Consider the following 15568-nt stretch of genomic DNA (forward strand, 5'->3'; position numbering starts at 1 on the left):
TGTATAAGGCCTTGAATGGGTTGAGCACGCTGAATTCTGATGGGATCCTTCCACTTGTTCAGATTACGAACCTAAGGGGGCATAAATTCAAATTAAGAACGGACAGATGTAGAATAGATGTGCAGAAATTTGCCTTTAGCCAGCGGGTGGTTAATTGCTGGAACAAACTTCCATCTGTTGTTGTGGAAGTTGATAGTTTGAATAAATTTAATGAGGAACTGGACGGGCATTTGGAGGGAATGGTGTGATTTTTTTTTTTTTTTTTGGCTGATGCTGCATAAGCTCATACACTTGCTTTCTTGCATCACATGCCACTACTACTACTACTACTCCTTATTCACCACTGAGTGCAACCACACCGATGGCATGATTTCAAGGCTATTTGGCGTCAACTGGGTTGTCAGTTCTTTTCAGTGGGTGGGTGGGTTCCTACCAACACATCCACCCACCTGCCAATGAGAAATCAAGTAGCTTTAAAAGATGCCATCTGGGTGGCGGTCATGCTCAATAGAGAATAAGTAACAGTAGGCTTCTCTAATGTATACAAGAAAGGCAACTCATTGTGAAGGATTTCACAATATGAGATGTTATAATAATGATGCCTAACATACAAACTTTGGTGTGTCATGAAATTCATGAAAGTGAACTAATGATGCATTTGCACTAAATAATATCATAGTCCTCCCTCCTACCTTTCATAAAATCAGTTATGATTATAATTATTTTTCAGAGGAAGAAAGTGATAATGAAATTTCTTATGGAATCAGTTTCTAAAATGTCATGAAAAATGTGTACAAAAATAATTATTTTTATCTTCATATTAAAATTGACACTTTAATAATGACAAGTTACCTTCATCATTAAAATTCAGGTACAAAAAAGGAGCACAAAGGGAGTCTAATCCTTGCCAATAAACATACTGAGGATGACTTACTACCCATGCTTTCAAAAGCCTTTTGAATTTGGTGTGGCCTGTAGGAGAGGAGAGTAGTTCATCATATTGATGGCATCGAGGAATGTCAACTTCAATCTATGAAAGAAAGAAAGATTAATACATTCTGAAGTTTCTCAATTGTGTTGTGCATGCATATTATTATGCATATGATCAACCACATATGCATATGATCAACGACAAAGATCAAAAATTATTTTATACTATTTTAGCAACTTTAGTAACTTAAAGTGTCTCATTAAAAGTTTTCGATCTGCTAAGAAACATAATCAATAATAAGTTGATAAAATAAAAAGAAATATGTTAACTCCTATTACCACTTTCTATAAGTTAACTTTTTGAGTGTTATAGCCCATCTTTTCAACATTCTAGGAACAAAAAAATTTATATTAGATCACTTTATACTACTCAGAAAGTTTATGCATTATAAAAAATTATTGACATAACCAATTAAGGCCAAATAAGATTTATTAAAATTTTATTTGGCAAGTACAAATAAAATACACATGAAATGATATATTTAAATAATAAAAATTATAAACAAGTAAAAATTGCTAAGCATTAAAATACAAGCCAACTAACTTTCAAAACTGTGTACTTCTAGGGCTTTATCAACAAAAACATAGTACACAGCAACCTTAAATAGGAAGGCAATTATATGTAAGATATGTGGTACAAAACTCCAATTAAGACTGTAAAACAACAAATTGAAGGAAGGGGAGAAGAAATGAAAAAGAGGGAAGGGGATAAGAAGGGAAGAAGAAAGATAACTAATCAGAGTTTGATGGAGTGTGTTAATATATGTTGGAAAAACATACATTAACATATGACATATAAGGAATATGCCAGTGTTCATCCAATTGCAAGCTGACTCTGTAATAGGGTGTATGCAGGTTAATTTGGAGATCCAGCACACAAATATGGAGTACTTCCGGCCATAAGTAGTTGAGAAAATGATTGGATGGGCAAATGAAATTTTTTGATGCAATAAAAGGGATGGGTAAATGAAATTTTTTGACGTAAAGAATTTCCTTGCATCATTTTGCAACTACTAATACTGATAACCAACGAACAATCTTTGTCAGTAGCAATGGCAATATCACTCAGCTCAAATTTATATTTGTCAACCAGATAAGCTGTTGGCCTCACATCCATTATATCTCTTTACGGTCAAAATTTTTTAAATTATATGAAATATGTTTTAATAAAATCTATGCATCATTAAAAATCTCCGTAAACATACATGTAAAGTATCTCTACATTAACTACAGGACTTATCTTGCAGCTAATTCTTAACCTGTTCTCCCGCCAACTTACTTTCATTTATTAAGCATATTATCTAACCATTTTCTTCAAATACAATCTGTACTCAAATTCCATTTAATATTTGTATTACTTGGTTCAGCGATCAGTTCCTGAAAGCACTTAAGTTTATGCCTTCATCATTATTAAGATAATTCACTTACCACTAAGCAGATGCAATCGTTAATAATTTTACTCTTAAGTAAAGTTTTTGTCAGATATCCCAATCCAGGAAATTGGAAAGAGGGTACAAAAATATATTCATATTAAAAAAAAAAACTTTATATTTTCATAAAAAACATATAGTATTTTAATTTATAAAAACTAAATGCAATTTTATTTTTTTTGTTGGGGGAGGTGCATATGAAGCCTTGTATCCATGATTCACTATATTTTGTACCCGTCCTCTCCATGATTTACTATATGGTCAGTAACAATATTAGCGATACAATATGTATGATATTCTTAAGAGAACATGCCTGTTTGCACACTTAGAAGTATATCTGAAATACAGCACAGAGCTAAAAATTCTACACTATTAGCCAGTGTTATTATTATTATTTGTATTACAGCTAATAACTAACAAGGCTCCAGTGTCTTGCCTCTTCCTCACCACTCTGCTCTTGAAAACATGCAGACCAGTTGGGTCTCTCATTGTTCAATAGTTGGTAGTTTTGTGACACTGTGCTTGTGGAATATCAATTTGTATTATAGATCATGAATGCTGGTGCAATGAATGAACTAGCATCTGAAGCTGCTCTGAATTATGCACTGCCCTATCATCAATATCCAACCTGCATATATACAAATAACCTTTATTTAGAGGAAAACTAACAGCATGTGCTGAAACAACCTTTATCCTTTATAACAGCTTCTAGTCTGTCCAACTTCAAACTCACAGAACCAACTTTTCATCTTTTTCATCTTCCTCGTTTATTCATTCAACTGCCGTTTTCTGAAACAACCTTCCATCATACGTATTTCCTGAAAATTACAGTCTACAGAAGTTCAAGTCCAATGTCAACAAATATCTTCTTTTGTCCTCTCAACCTCCAACCCAAGCACGATACTAAGTATTATAGGTTCTAATACCTCTCGTGTTTCGGGCTTACATAAAAAAAAAAAGTCACCATGGAACACTCTCCACCAGTTTTTTGTAAATGTCCTCTGGTATTTTCCACCATTTGAACTACAGTACTCTTAATAACCTTAATTACTTTGAACTACAGGATTCAAACCTGTTCTTCCCCCACCAGAATTCTTTCATTTATTTAAGCTTCTATGAAAGCTTCACAGAAGCAACAAGTTCAGCTCTGTTTTATGGGCAGTCTCTCCTCACAACACACCCAATGATCCAATTCATTCAATTGATCCAATGATCCAATTCATTCCAGAGTTTCTGCATAGAATCAAGGTCAAGGCTCTGGGCTGGCCAGTCCAATGTTTCATTGCTTATGTCCTCAAACCAATCTATCATAACATGAACGGTATTACGAGGAGCACTGTCCAGCTAATAGAGTTATGAGACTTCCCAGATGTGCTGCCACAATGTAGGTAATGCATTACCGTCCAGGACATCTAGAGAGACCTCAGCATTCATGGTTTTGCCCAAAACAACCAACCAATGGTCCCAGGACAAACCATGAGACACAGCCCCGGACCATCACACTGCCTCTGCCAAACTTCATTGGCAAGATGATACAGTCTGGCGGGTAACTTTTTCCAGGTATCACTATCAGACTATGTGCCATGACTTTTCACTCCAAACCATAGTTCCATTGGTCTACAGTTCACGACCAGCAGGCCTTACAACAAGCTAGATGGTACCTGGCATCAGTCAGGGTGATTAGTGGCTTGTGGGTGGCTGCACGACCAAAGTAACCCATATCATGCAACATCCTGTGCACTGTACTGATACGTGTCCCAACTGTCTCAATGAAGACTTGTGTGTGGTGCAAAAACGTCAGCCTGCATTCCAAACAACTGATTCTTTGTAAGGCTCTTCTGCCATGTTCCATCAGCTTCAGATATTTTCTGTGTTATTTTGTGATGGTTTCCATTGGCAGATTACATCACCAATCAGCAACCTAGGGATCTTCACTGGAATTGAAATGTCATGAATAGACCAAATGCTGTTGTGCTTGATATGTGATTCTTGAGTAGGATGTAACCAATCATCACGAGTGAGATGTGTGGGTATTAATGGTAGGACTGTATATGACTTTAATTTTTACTCACTTTTAACAAGGAACAAATGTTCTACCAGGACACATGAACTCTGAATGACTGTAGACATAATTTGTGGATCATATTTATGGACATAGCTCTTGGAAGCATATTCTTCCAAGAGCTAAGTCCTAAATTAAATAAGCATAATGTTCTGCACAAATGAGTGCTACCAGGTAGAAAGCATTGCTTTTATGCAGATCTTTATACTGATAGCTGTTGATTATGCTGCAATCACCTTTAAAGGATTAATGAAAACTCTATATGTTTATCTTTATACTCATTGTCCTGCAATTCTCAAAGATAAACACATCCTTAAATAAATCTTTTCTGATTCAGTACGCTTGATCAGTAATAATAAGATCAAAAAGATCTTAATGTCCCTGACTAAAACTTAGCCAATTAAAAATCGCCAACTAGATTTGAGGAATTTATCTGACCAATATGGATCAACTCTGCACACTTGCAAGAATGAAATATTTCATGAAGCCAACAGGTAAGTAATATTTCTGATTGAAATGACCAGTTGCTTACTAAACCAAATTTAGTAAGCAACTGTATCAGAAAAGACCATTTGTGCACAGTAAATGTCAGGGCAGTACCAGACAACTAGAATAGTTTACATTTGGCACTTAAGTATACTAACACTAATTAGTATAATATATAGTAAATGTATGCTAATTAGTATTACTGACTGGCATCTAATTAATCTGAATGTTTAATTAGAATGTCATATTGTAATTAAACATTCAGATTAAGTAAAACATACTGTTCTAATTAAGATACTTTGTGTTTACTTTTGCATGAGATATTATATTACAACAAATAATTCCATGGAAAAAGGCTATCAACTAGAATTTCTAATGACTAAATCTGCTTAATACTACTAATTATGATGAAAATTTCAAAATTTACCTGTCGATCTGTTGCAGTAGGAGTTTCCTTGTCAATTGCATCATACTGTGATTGTATATCTCCCTTAAAAAATAAAAATCATGAAGTACTATTTATCAAAATAATATAAAAATATATAAAATTCTTAGCTTCTACACTCAGTATTATAAGATGAAATTAAGTTTTGAACGGCAGGTTTCACCATACCAATATAACATTTTTTTTGACTACTCCCCATACCATTAAAATTTTAAAACTAAAATATTTTTCTTCATTTTTGTATCAACTCTAAGATATCTACCATCCTGCATTTCATCCTTCACCTTCCAAACTTTTTTTTTTTTTTTTCTTAATCCTCTGAGAGAGTTGTCTTTTTCTTTTTATGGTATTATTTTTGAATTATCTAATACTATAAAAAAATTTAAAAAAATACATCTTCCCATAATATTGAAAAATTAATCTTACAAGCTACATCTCTATGACTACCTTGGCTATTCATAATGCTTTAAATTTTTACATATGGAAATATACTTGTAGCTACTGCTCTGTTTCCCGTCACCACCAAATACGGAGGATGCGGAAAGGTTAGAAAATGACCACCGCATATTCCGGAGCAATATGGCCTTAGTTGCTAATGCTCCTAAAAAACCAAACAACAACAACAACTGCTCTGTTTCTTTCTAGAGTTTTATGATAGATGTTGTTAACCCAAAAATTCCAAAAAAATTGTTTGAACTGCACACACTAAGTCCATTACCTCATGTTTATTTCACTACGCATTGTGCCTACCACTGGCATATAATGAAAGGAAGCATGATTACTGGATCAGCACACTATTTCCATGTGATCAGCTGTCAATCATTATGTTTCTAATACAACACAATTTGCAATTGTCATTCATGTAGGGTTAGGAGGAGCTAGCTAGGAGAGTGCTAACTTGGACATCTCATACTCCAGCTAATGAAGATTTAAATATTATTTTTCTAAAGAAAACTGATCTGGAGTGTCTCCACTGTCATTAACCTATACTTACACTAAACATTTTCCTATTATCTTACCTTATATACTCACTTTCTATTTACCATACATATCACTAGTTGTTTTGTCCTCAGTTTGCCAATCTACATAGACCTTCACAACAGTTCTGCAAAAGCTCACTAAATGTGCCATTATGGAAAGCAAGTTTCTTACCCTTCTTCCTATCACCATATAACAAAATCTGACAAATCATTGCATTTGTCCAAATCTTGAAAAAAACATGAGCAGTGACTCATATTTTATAAGTGAATGATTTCTTCTCTTCCACTGTAAGCAAGGAGGAGAATATATGCACTCAAATACATATAACTATTAATTATAAAAATACTGTACAATGAAAACAATAATGATACTGAAACAGATGTTATTAATGAATACAAACCTCAATTTCAAGAAGTGCAGCCCAAGTTCGTGCACGATAAAGTGGTGGAATATCTACTCTAGCCTCCTGAATAATCTGAGGGCACTTATATGGGTATGCTTCTAGGAGACGACGGTACAAGATAATGCGGTGTAACTAAAAAAGTTGTTAAAATTTAGCAATTTAGCTACAAAAAGTCAAGGCTATTATAAAGAGAACAACAAAAAAATTATATATACAATTATTATTATATTCATATTCTGAATAATCAGTTAATTAAAAAAGCATTCAGTTTTGATTCCAATAAATGTGTTCAATAACTAAGTGAAATGGAAAAATTAATATTCCCCTTCCCCACTGCAGTTTTATTTTTGATCTTGGAAAATAGCTAATTCCCCTAAAAATAGCTAAGTTTCACCTACTTTAGAATATTAGAGTAACTGGAAATAGATCTATTTCCAGATATATATATAAGTTTAGCAGTTGCTTTGTCTGTTCAGTAGTGTGGTTTTTTCCATACAAGTATTCCTTTTGCTGTCCCATTATTTTAACCCTGCATATGGACCACCCTTATGCAAATCTATTGCATAGGCAGTTTTGATCTTAGTATCATTGTCATGGCATAGATTTGTTTACTTCGAAATGCAGTGGTTCCTTGACTATTATGGCCTCGTGGTCCACTGACAAGATGAGGCATAATGGTCAGCCTGTTCTACTCAATTAGATATTATGGTATGTCTACTATTTTTAGTTTCATTTTTACTTTTCTATTCAATTCGATATTATGGTATGTTCTACTATTTTTAGTTTTATTTTTACTTATCTATCTGTCTGTATTGTTGGTAGAATACATCTACATATAGTGATATTTCAAGTAATTTGGAAATAGGTGCCTATCACGGGTGGGGGGGGGACATTAAATTTCTTTTAATCTGGACTCTTATTTTCTAAATTATTTAGGAATGTTTCCCCAACAGTACCCTATTCTTCATTTTATATGTTAAATTCATCTTCACACTACTAGTTTGTCACGCTACTGGAATAAATTTTATTTTATTTTAACCTTACATTTTATTAAAGTTAAATACACGCAACATGTTGTGATTTTTGCATGATTGCTGCCACTAATGTCTGCTCTACTATCTTTATTTTTTATTTTCATTTAATTTTGCATTTATTTTTTGTGTATAATATTCGATTCATTTGGATTTAATTTGAATTATATATATATATATATATATATATATATATATACACACACAAATATAAATGTAAGGTGGAATTAATAAGTCAGATAAGTGTGAAGATGGAAGTGTAAATTACACAAAATGCCAAAAGCTAATAGGAAAAGGATAGCAGAAAGATGAGATAATGTAGGCGTGATAAAGAATGAATGTGAATATCCTATGTTGTAACGAATTAAGCAAAATTATAGGCTGAATTGAAAAGCCAATTAGAGATGAGGGACCTGTAAAGTATAAAATTAAATCAAAATGATTAAATTAGTAAAAAGAATAGTAGTCAGCATCAGATATGGGTGGGTAAATTTGGCAGTAAGTTGAAAAAAGGGGGGGTAGAGCAAATATGCAATCAAATCTGACGTTAGCAAAAGTAAAAATTGATACATGATCAGGTATTTCATCAGGGCACTACACCTGATCATGTATCAATTTTTACTCAAGGACTGTATTTCTATACTTGTCCATATCTGTGGAAGAGAAGCAAATTTAAGAATAAAACTAAGTGGGGATAGCAGTATAACTTTCACAAAATATGGACAAGGTAGTCCCAACACAGTGTATGTTAGGTAATAAAATAAATTAGGGTAGTAGCAGTGGCAGTGGCATTTGATGCAAGAAAGCAAGTATATAAGCTTATGCAGCATCAGCCAAAAAAAAAAAAAAAAAAATCACACCATTCCCTCCAAATGCCTGTCCAGTTCCTCCTTAAATTTATTCAACCTATCAACTTCCACAACGACAGATGGAAGTTTGTTCCAGCAATTAACCACCCACTGGCTAAAGGCAAATTTCCGCACATCTAATCTACATCTGTCTTTTCTTAATTTGAATTTATGCCCCCTTAGGTTCGTAATCTGAACAAGTGGAAGGATCCCATCAGAATTCAGCGTGCTCAACCCATTCAAGGCCTTATAGACCTCAATCAGATCACCGCGCAGGTGCCTAGTCTCCAGCCACTGCAATTTGCAGAACTTAAGCCTCTCTTGGTAAGAGGATCCCTTCATTCCCCTCACGAATCTTGTTGCCCTTCTCTGAACACGCTCAAGTAAATCTACATCCTTCCTAAAATGAGGCCTCCAGACCTGTACACAGTACTCAAGGCATGGCCTGACCATTGCCTTATACAGAGGGATAATCACCTCCTTTTCCCTGCTAGCAAAATTCCTATATATCATTGACAAAACCCCATGACCTGCCCTGGCAGCCTGTCTGCATTGCTCAGAAAACTTCATATCTGACTGCACAATTACTCCCAGGTGAATTAAAGTAGAAATAAAATTAAAAACTACGTGTTTAAAAAAAACAAAATGGAAAACTGCAGCCATTATCAACCCACTGCAGGATGGAAGCCTCCTCAACAATTCATGTTGAGAGAATTGGACCATAGTCTGCCATGCTGGTCCAGTGTGGGTTGGCAGATCAACCGCATTTAGTAGTCAGGGGCTTGAACCCCGGTCTACTCAAAGAGCGTGTGCTACTGCATTCCCGCTCCTGACCTGGAGCAGAAGCTGGCTATGGAGGCCTATGGTAGCTAACATGAAAAAAATAATAATAATAAAAAATCGTGTGTGTACTCTGTATGCACGAAAGATGTTTTATGTGTAAACACCTTTGACGACACCTACTAAATTTCGAACAGCTAGAACCAAAATCATGAACGTTGTCATTTATGCTTACACCCACTACTTACTCTACCAAATCAATGTTTGATTGTAGCCATTTGTTGTAGCGTTACCCATTTGATTGTAGCCATTTGTTGAATAGTATGATTGCAACAATACAAGTATTTGTACTGTTACAATCATACTATCATGTTACTCTGTCATGCTATGTCACAAATTACACATGCAGAGCTGCAAGAAACGACAGTATCCATGCATAATAGTATCAAAACTATGACTTGGCTCAGGATCTCAATGAATACAAGCATGAGATGGTAACGCTGCACATTCCATTTAGCAATGAGGAAACAGAGATATTGCCAGAGATGAAATATGTCAAGATCTATGAAAACAATGAAGAGCTCATAATAGATCATAAATTGTATGAGTCGGACTTGGACATTCGCAAAATGATTGAAATAAGTAAGACAATGTATCAATACAACGACAACAAAGTTGACCCTGATGAAGAATGCAGTAATGCCCCGCATAGCCATGTAACGTGACTGGTAGAAGAAGACCCCTTTTGAAACTTTTACAATCATCCAAACAGAGAGATGAATGACAATCTAAAGCTCACCATGATCAATGGCGTCTCCATAGCCAGGTGGGAAGGAGCAGCAGTGCGTAGCACACGCTTCTTGATTAGACCGGGGTTCGAGCCCGTCACCACCAAATATGGAGGATGCGGAAAGGTCAGGGAATAACCACCGCATATCCCGGAGCAAAAGTTGCTAATGCTCCTAAAAACCAAAATAACAACAACCATGCTCAACCGACGCAGTGCAATTGCAAAGAAATGTGAAAACTTGATGACCAATGAGGACTTCTGCAACTTAATGAGAATGGCCAATGACAAGCAAAAGATTCTACTCATACAAGTAATTTGGAGTCTGTTATCTCCCTCAATTGCAAACCGATTCAAATATTCTTGAGCATCCCAGCTAGTTGCAGAAAAACGTTTATGATTCACCTCTTGATGGAAATATACAACTGCTTAGTAATACAGACGGGTACTGTAACGCCTACATTACATGCACTTGAACTGGTAAGACTGAAGCGTATGTAATGTAATGATCTTGGATACGTTCAGAGCTGGTTTATGCCAGCTCTGAGCACATCCAAGCCACCTAAGTGGTATGCCTAGAATCAAACATTTTTCCGCATTCAGATGGTTTATGCCAGCTTTGAGGACATCCAGGATCGCCTCCCATGATCCTTTGCATGCTCTCCTCTCCCGAATCCATTCTTTTTCTCTTTCCTATGTTTTTTCCCACAACCAGCTGGTTCATGCCAGCTCTGAGCACATCCAAGATCACCTCCCATGATCCTTAAATTCTGCAAGATATCCATTTTTCTGGTTACCAAAAGGTTTCTGCCACGGGTGGCAATGGTTAGCCCAAAGGCACCTAAGTATGAACCGAATCATAAACTTTTTTTCATTACCAGCTGGTTTATGCCAGATCTATGCACATCCAAGATCACCTCCCATGATCCTTTGAGTGATCTCCTCTCCTGACTCTATTTTTCTTTATGAAACGGAAATGTCATTTGACGTAATTTCCATTCTGCGTCGCAAAATCGTGACCAAGTAATTTTACTACCATACAAAATTTAGTAGGTGCTGCCAAAGATGCTTACACATCAAAAATTAGAATAGATTAAATGAGAATAAAAAATTTAGAAATTTGGTTAATGTAAATAGAGGTTTGGTAAAAAGAATTTATTTAGAATATGTAAACAGAATTAAGTAGAATATGTAAATAGAATTTAGAAGAATATGCAAATAGAAATTAGTGTAAGTAAATGGTATAAGGCTAGGGAGTGAACTGAGGATAGGGAAGGGATAAAAGTGTAGCTAAATAAAGTCAAAGATAGTGAGAGATTAAGTAGTATTAGTAGTGGCATGTGATGCAAGAAAGCAAGTGTATGAGCTTATGAAGCATCAACCAAAAAAAATAAAAAAATAAAAAAAAATAAAAAAAATCACACCATTCCCTCCAAATGCCTGTCCAGTTCCTCCTTAAATTTATTTAACCTATCAACTACAACGACAGATGGAAGTTTGTTCCAGCAATTAACCACCCGCTGGCTAAAGGCAAATTTCCGCACATCTATTCTACATCTGTTCTTTCTTAATTTGAATTTATACCCCCTTAGGTTTGTAATCTGAACAAGTGGAAGGATCCCATCAGAATTCAGCGTGCTCAATCCATGCAAAGCCTTATACACCTCAATCAGATCACCGCGCAGGTGCCTAGTCTCCAGCCACTGCAATTTGCAGAACTTAAGCCTCTCTTGGTAAGACGATCCCTTCATTCCCCTCACCAATCTTGTTGCTCTTCTCTGTCGCTCAAGCAAATCGACATCCTTCCAAAATGAGGCCTCCAGACCTGTACACAAGGCATGGCCTGACCATCGCCTTATACTGAGGGACAATCACTTCCTTTTCCCTGCTAGCAAAATTCCTATATATCATTAACAAAACCCAATGACCTGCCCTGGCAGCCTGTCTGCACTGCTCAGAAAACTTCATATCTGCCTGCACAATTACTCCCAGGTCTTTTTCATTTTTTACCACCTTAAGTGTAGTACCACACAGTTGGTACATTCTCTGGGGTCACTTCTACCCATATGCAGTACTTTGCATTTGTCAAGGTTAAACTTCAGTTGCCACTCCTTAGCCTATCTGCCCAAATTATCTAGATTCTGTTGCAGTAGCACACTGCCATTACTGTCATTAACAACCCTGCCAACCTTTGTGTCATCTGCAAACTTCAACACTAAGCCTGATATACCTTCATCAATATCATTGATAAATATACAAAACAACAGAGGACCCAACACCAAACCCTGTGGGACTCTACTAATAACATTAGTCCACGAAGAGCAGCACCCATTAATTACCACCCTCTATCTTCTCCCAATCAACCATCCTTTTATCCATTGTAGCAACTTACCCTAAATACCATTCTGCTCCAATTTGTACAACAGTCTTCCATGAGCAACAGTGTCAAAAGCTTCCTGATATCCAAATATATGATATCAGAATTATTTTTTGCATCCAGTTCCTCTGTAACCACACCATAATATCCTATCAAATTTGTCAGACAAAACTTTCCCTTAACAAACCCATGCTGTGTCTGAATTATTGCTACAGTCTTGTCTAGATGATCCTGCAATGCATCTTTGACCAGTGACTGCATTATTTTACCCAGAACAGAAGTTAAACTAACTGGTCTGTAATTAATCGTGTCACCCTTCGATCCCCCTTTGTGAATTGAGGATACATTTGCACATCTCCAGTCCATGGGGACCTCCCCTGAGTCCAAGGATGCTCTCATAATTATGGCTAAGGGTTTGCTTAGTTGCTTTGCCGCCTCCTTTAATATAACTGGATAGATTCCATACACCCCAGGTGCTTTCTTATGTTTAACTTCAACAATTTCTCCTCCACTTTGCTCTCAGTTATTACAAAATCATTAAGCACCCTGCTACAATTTGATAACCTTCTGCCATTTTCAAACCTTAATAACTCCTCATGTGTGAATGTAGATGCAAAATACTCATTCAGTTTGTTTGCTATCTGAGCAGGATCATCAACAGTCGAACCATCGATATCAAGTGGACCAATCAGATTCATCCCCTTCCTTTTAGAGTTTATATAAGTAAAGAAATCCTTGCTGTTTTTCTTAGCATCTTTTGCCAAAGATTTCTCGTAATCTGCCTTCGCCTGCCTAACTTCCTTTGTGACCTGATTACAGACTAGCTTATATCTGCCATAGGCTTCTGAGTCGCTTGATAATTTATATGCATCCCATGCATTTTTCTTCTCTGTCACGAGTCTCATTAGTTCATTTGATAACCATTTAGGCCTAAACCTTGAACAATATTTCTTAATAGGTATGAAACTTTTAGTAGCATCCACGATTAATTCCTTGAATGCTTCTCATTTAAAATTTACTGTTGGTAACATTGTCAGTTGATCCCACTGTACAGAATTTAAAAACTGTCTGAGACTACTGTACTCACCTTTACGGAAGCAAAAACCCTTTCCTTTACCCCTGATAGTAATTATATCTTTAAGTAAATCCCATATCAGTACACTGATCACTGCCACCTAGTGGTTCATTTATCTGCAAATTCTTAATACACAAATGATCACAGCTGATAACCATTTCAAGAGTATTACCCTCTCTGGTGACCTCTCAAATATGCTTCTGCAGAAAACAATCATCCAATAAATCCACGAAAGTCTTACTAGTGTGTGAATGACCAACCCACAAATTCCAGTTAATATCTGGGAAGTTAAAATCTCCCATTATAAGACATTCTGATTTACTAGCCCACTCAATTTCTCTGTACAATTGTTCATTGTACTCATTCGAGTCCTTAGGCCTATAACACACTCCTACTCTTATTTTTGCTTTTGCAGTGCTTATGTCACACCAAATCGACTCAACAGTGCACTGTTCATCTATATCAACTGGATGCACTTCTTTTGATTTTATGTTTTTCTTAATTAACAGCATAACACATCCTCCCTTCCTATCCTGTCTATCCTTTCTGTACACATTGTACACCCCAAATTCCAGTTCTGAATTCCTTATATCTGTGTGACACCACATCTTTGCTATCCCAACAATATCCGCCTTTGATGTCTTGACCAACACTTCAAATTTATTTACTATACTTCTATCATTGGTATATATGTACCTATTCTTATTATTAGTTACCCTAACGCATCCCATATACTCATCTGTTTCACGATGACTGCCATCAATCCCTGAAACCCCAGCACCCCTCACTCCAGGTCGCTACTTATTCTAATAGAAGTTGTGCAAGAATCACCTTCACCTCTGCCTGCGGCTACTTTTAACCTTTTAGTCTGTGAATCCCCCCAAGCTATCAGTTTTCCAACCCACCTAACACTGCCTCGATAGCACCAGCAAATATTCTTGCACCCTTTCTATTTAAGTGTATGAAATCCCTGTAGAAGCAATCTCTTCTGTCAACAAGCACAAACCACGCTGAAAAAAATTCTACCCCTTGAGCCTTGCACATTCCCTCCAGGGCCGAATTGATTGACAAGGCTCTCATCATATACTCCCTTCTATCGTGTCTGGGCAGAATTGCAGACGCTTCCAAATTTAACCCTAATTCACGACTTTTTTGCAACATTGACCTGTACTTGTTAAGTAAATCTGCAGATCTCCTACTCTTAATGTCATTGGTCCCAACGTGTACAAAAATATCACCTTTTGTGTCCTTAAATGATGATATATGATTTACAACATCATCAACTTTTGCCCCTGGCAGACATACCCTGGTCCTGTTCCATCTATCCTTTTTACACAATATATTCACTTCTCCCTGACAATAGAGTCACCAGCAATAACTTGTTCCTTTGGGACCAGTGCATTCTGCCTTGGAGATTGCCGCTGTGTAGCCTGATGCCCAGGAGTGAGTTCTGGCATTGAGTTGGGCAGCTGAGAGCTTGACGGGCCCCTCATATTAATTTCTTTGAGGGCATCTACACTGCACCTCAAGCTCTCATAGATGCCCAGTAGAACGCTGAGTTGATGCCTAATTTCTAGACACTCTCTGCACCTGGCACACACAAAGACATCCTCCTTGGCTAGATCACGTTCTGTTCCAGAGAGTTTGGCAAACATTTCACAAGCTGCACATTTTTTTAGGCTGTGATGCGTTGGAGAATTGCCCCCTCTCAGTTCTCCCGCGAGTCACAGCACTCCTGCCACATTGTGCCCGTTGCTTTGCTGCTCTACTCTGGGGCATGATATTTTAAATTAATAAGATCAATAAATTTAATTAATTAATTGTCAATACTACGCTATCTAATAGAATCCTAAATGCAGTGATGCATATTACG

General features: G+C 36.4%; 1 protein-coding gene across 7 annotated transcripts in view; it reads right to left on the reverse strand.

Moving 5' to 3' along the window:
- LOC150082055 (TBC domain-containing protein kinase-like protein) overlaps positions 1-15568 on the reverse strand; it is a 311436-nt gene that overhangs the window by 80154 nt on the left and 215714 nt on the right. For all 7 annotated transcript variants that reach the window (XM_090379947.1, XM_090379944.1, XM_090379948.1 and 4 more), the window contains 3 exons: positions 6795-6929; positions 5396-5458; positions 853-1030 (listed from right to left, as the gene is read on the reverse strand). In XM_090379947.1, coding sequence (XP_090236073.1) covers positions 853-1030; positions 5396-5458; positions 6795-6929 — 376 coding nt within the window. The remainder of the gene's footprint in view (positions 1-852; positions 1031-5395; positions 5459-6794; positions 6930-15568) is intronic.

This window comes from Mastigoproctus giganteus, chromosome 8 (genome assembly GCF_048544385.1).
Source record: "Mastigoproctus giganteus isolate SK-2022 chromosome 8, ASM4854438v1, whole genome shotgun sequence".
Lineage (NCBI taxonomy): Eukaryota > Metazoa > Arthropoda > Arachnida > Uropygi > Thelyphonidae > Mastigoproctus > Mastigoproctus giganteus.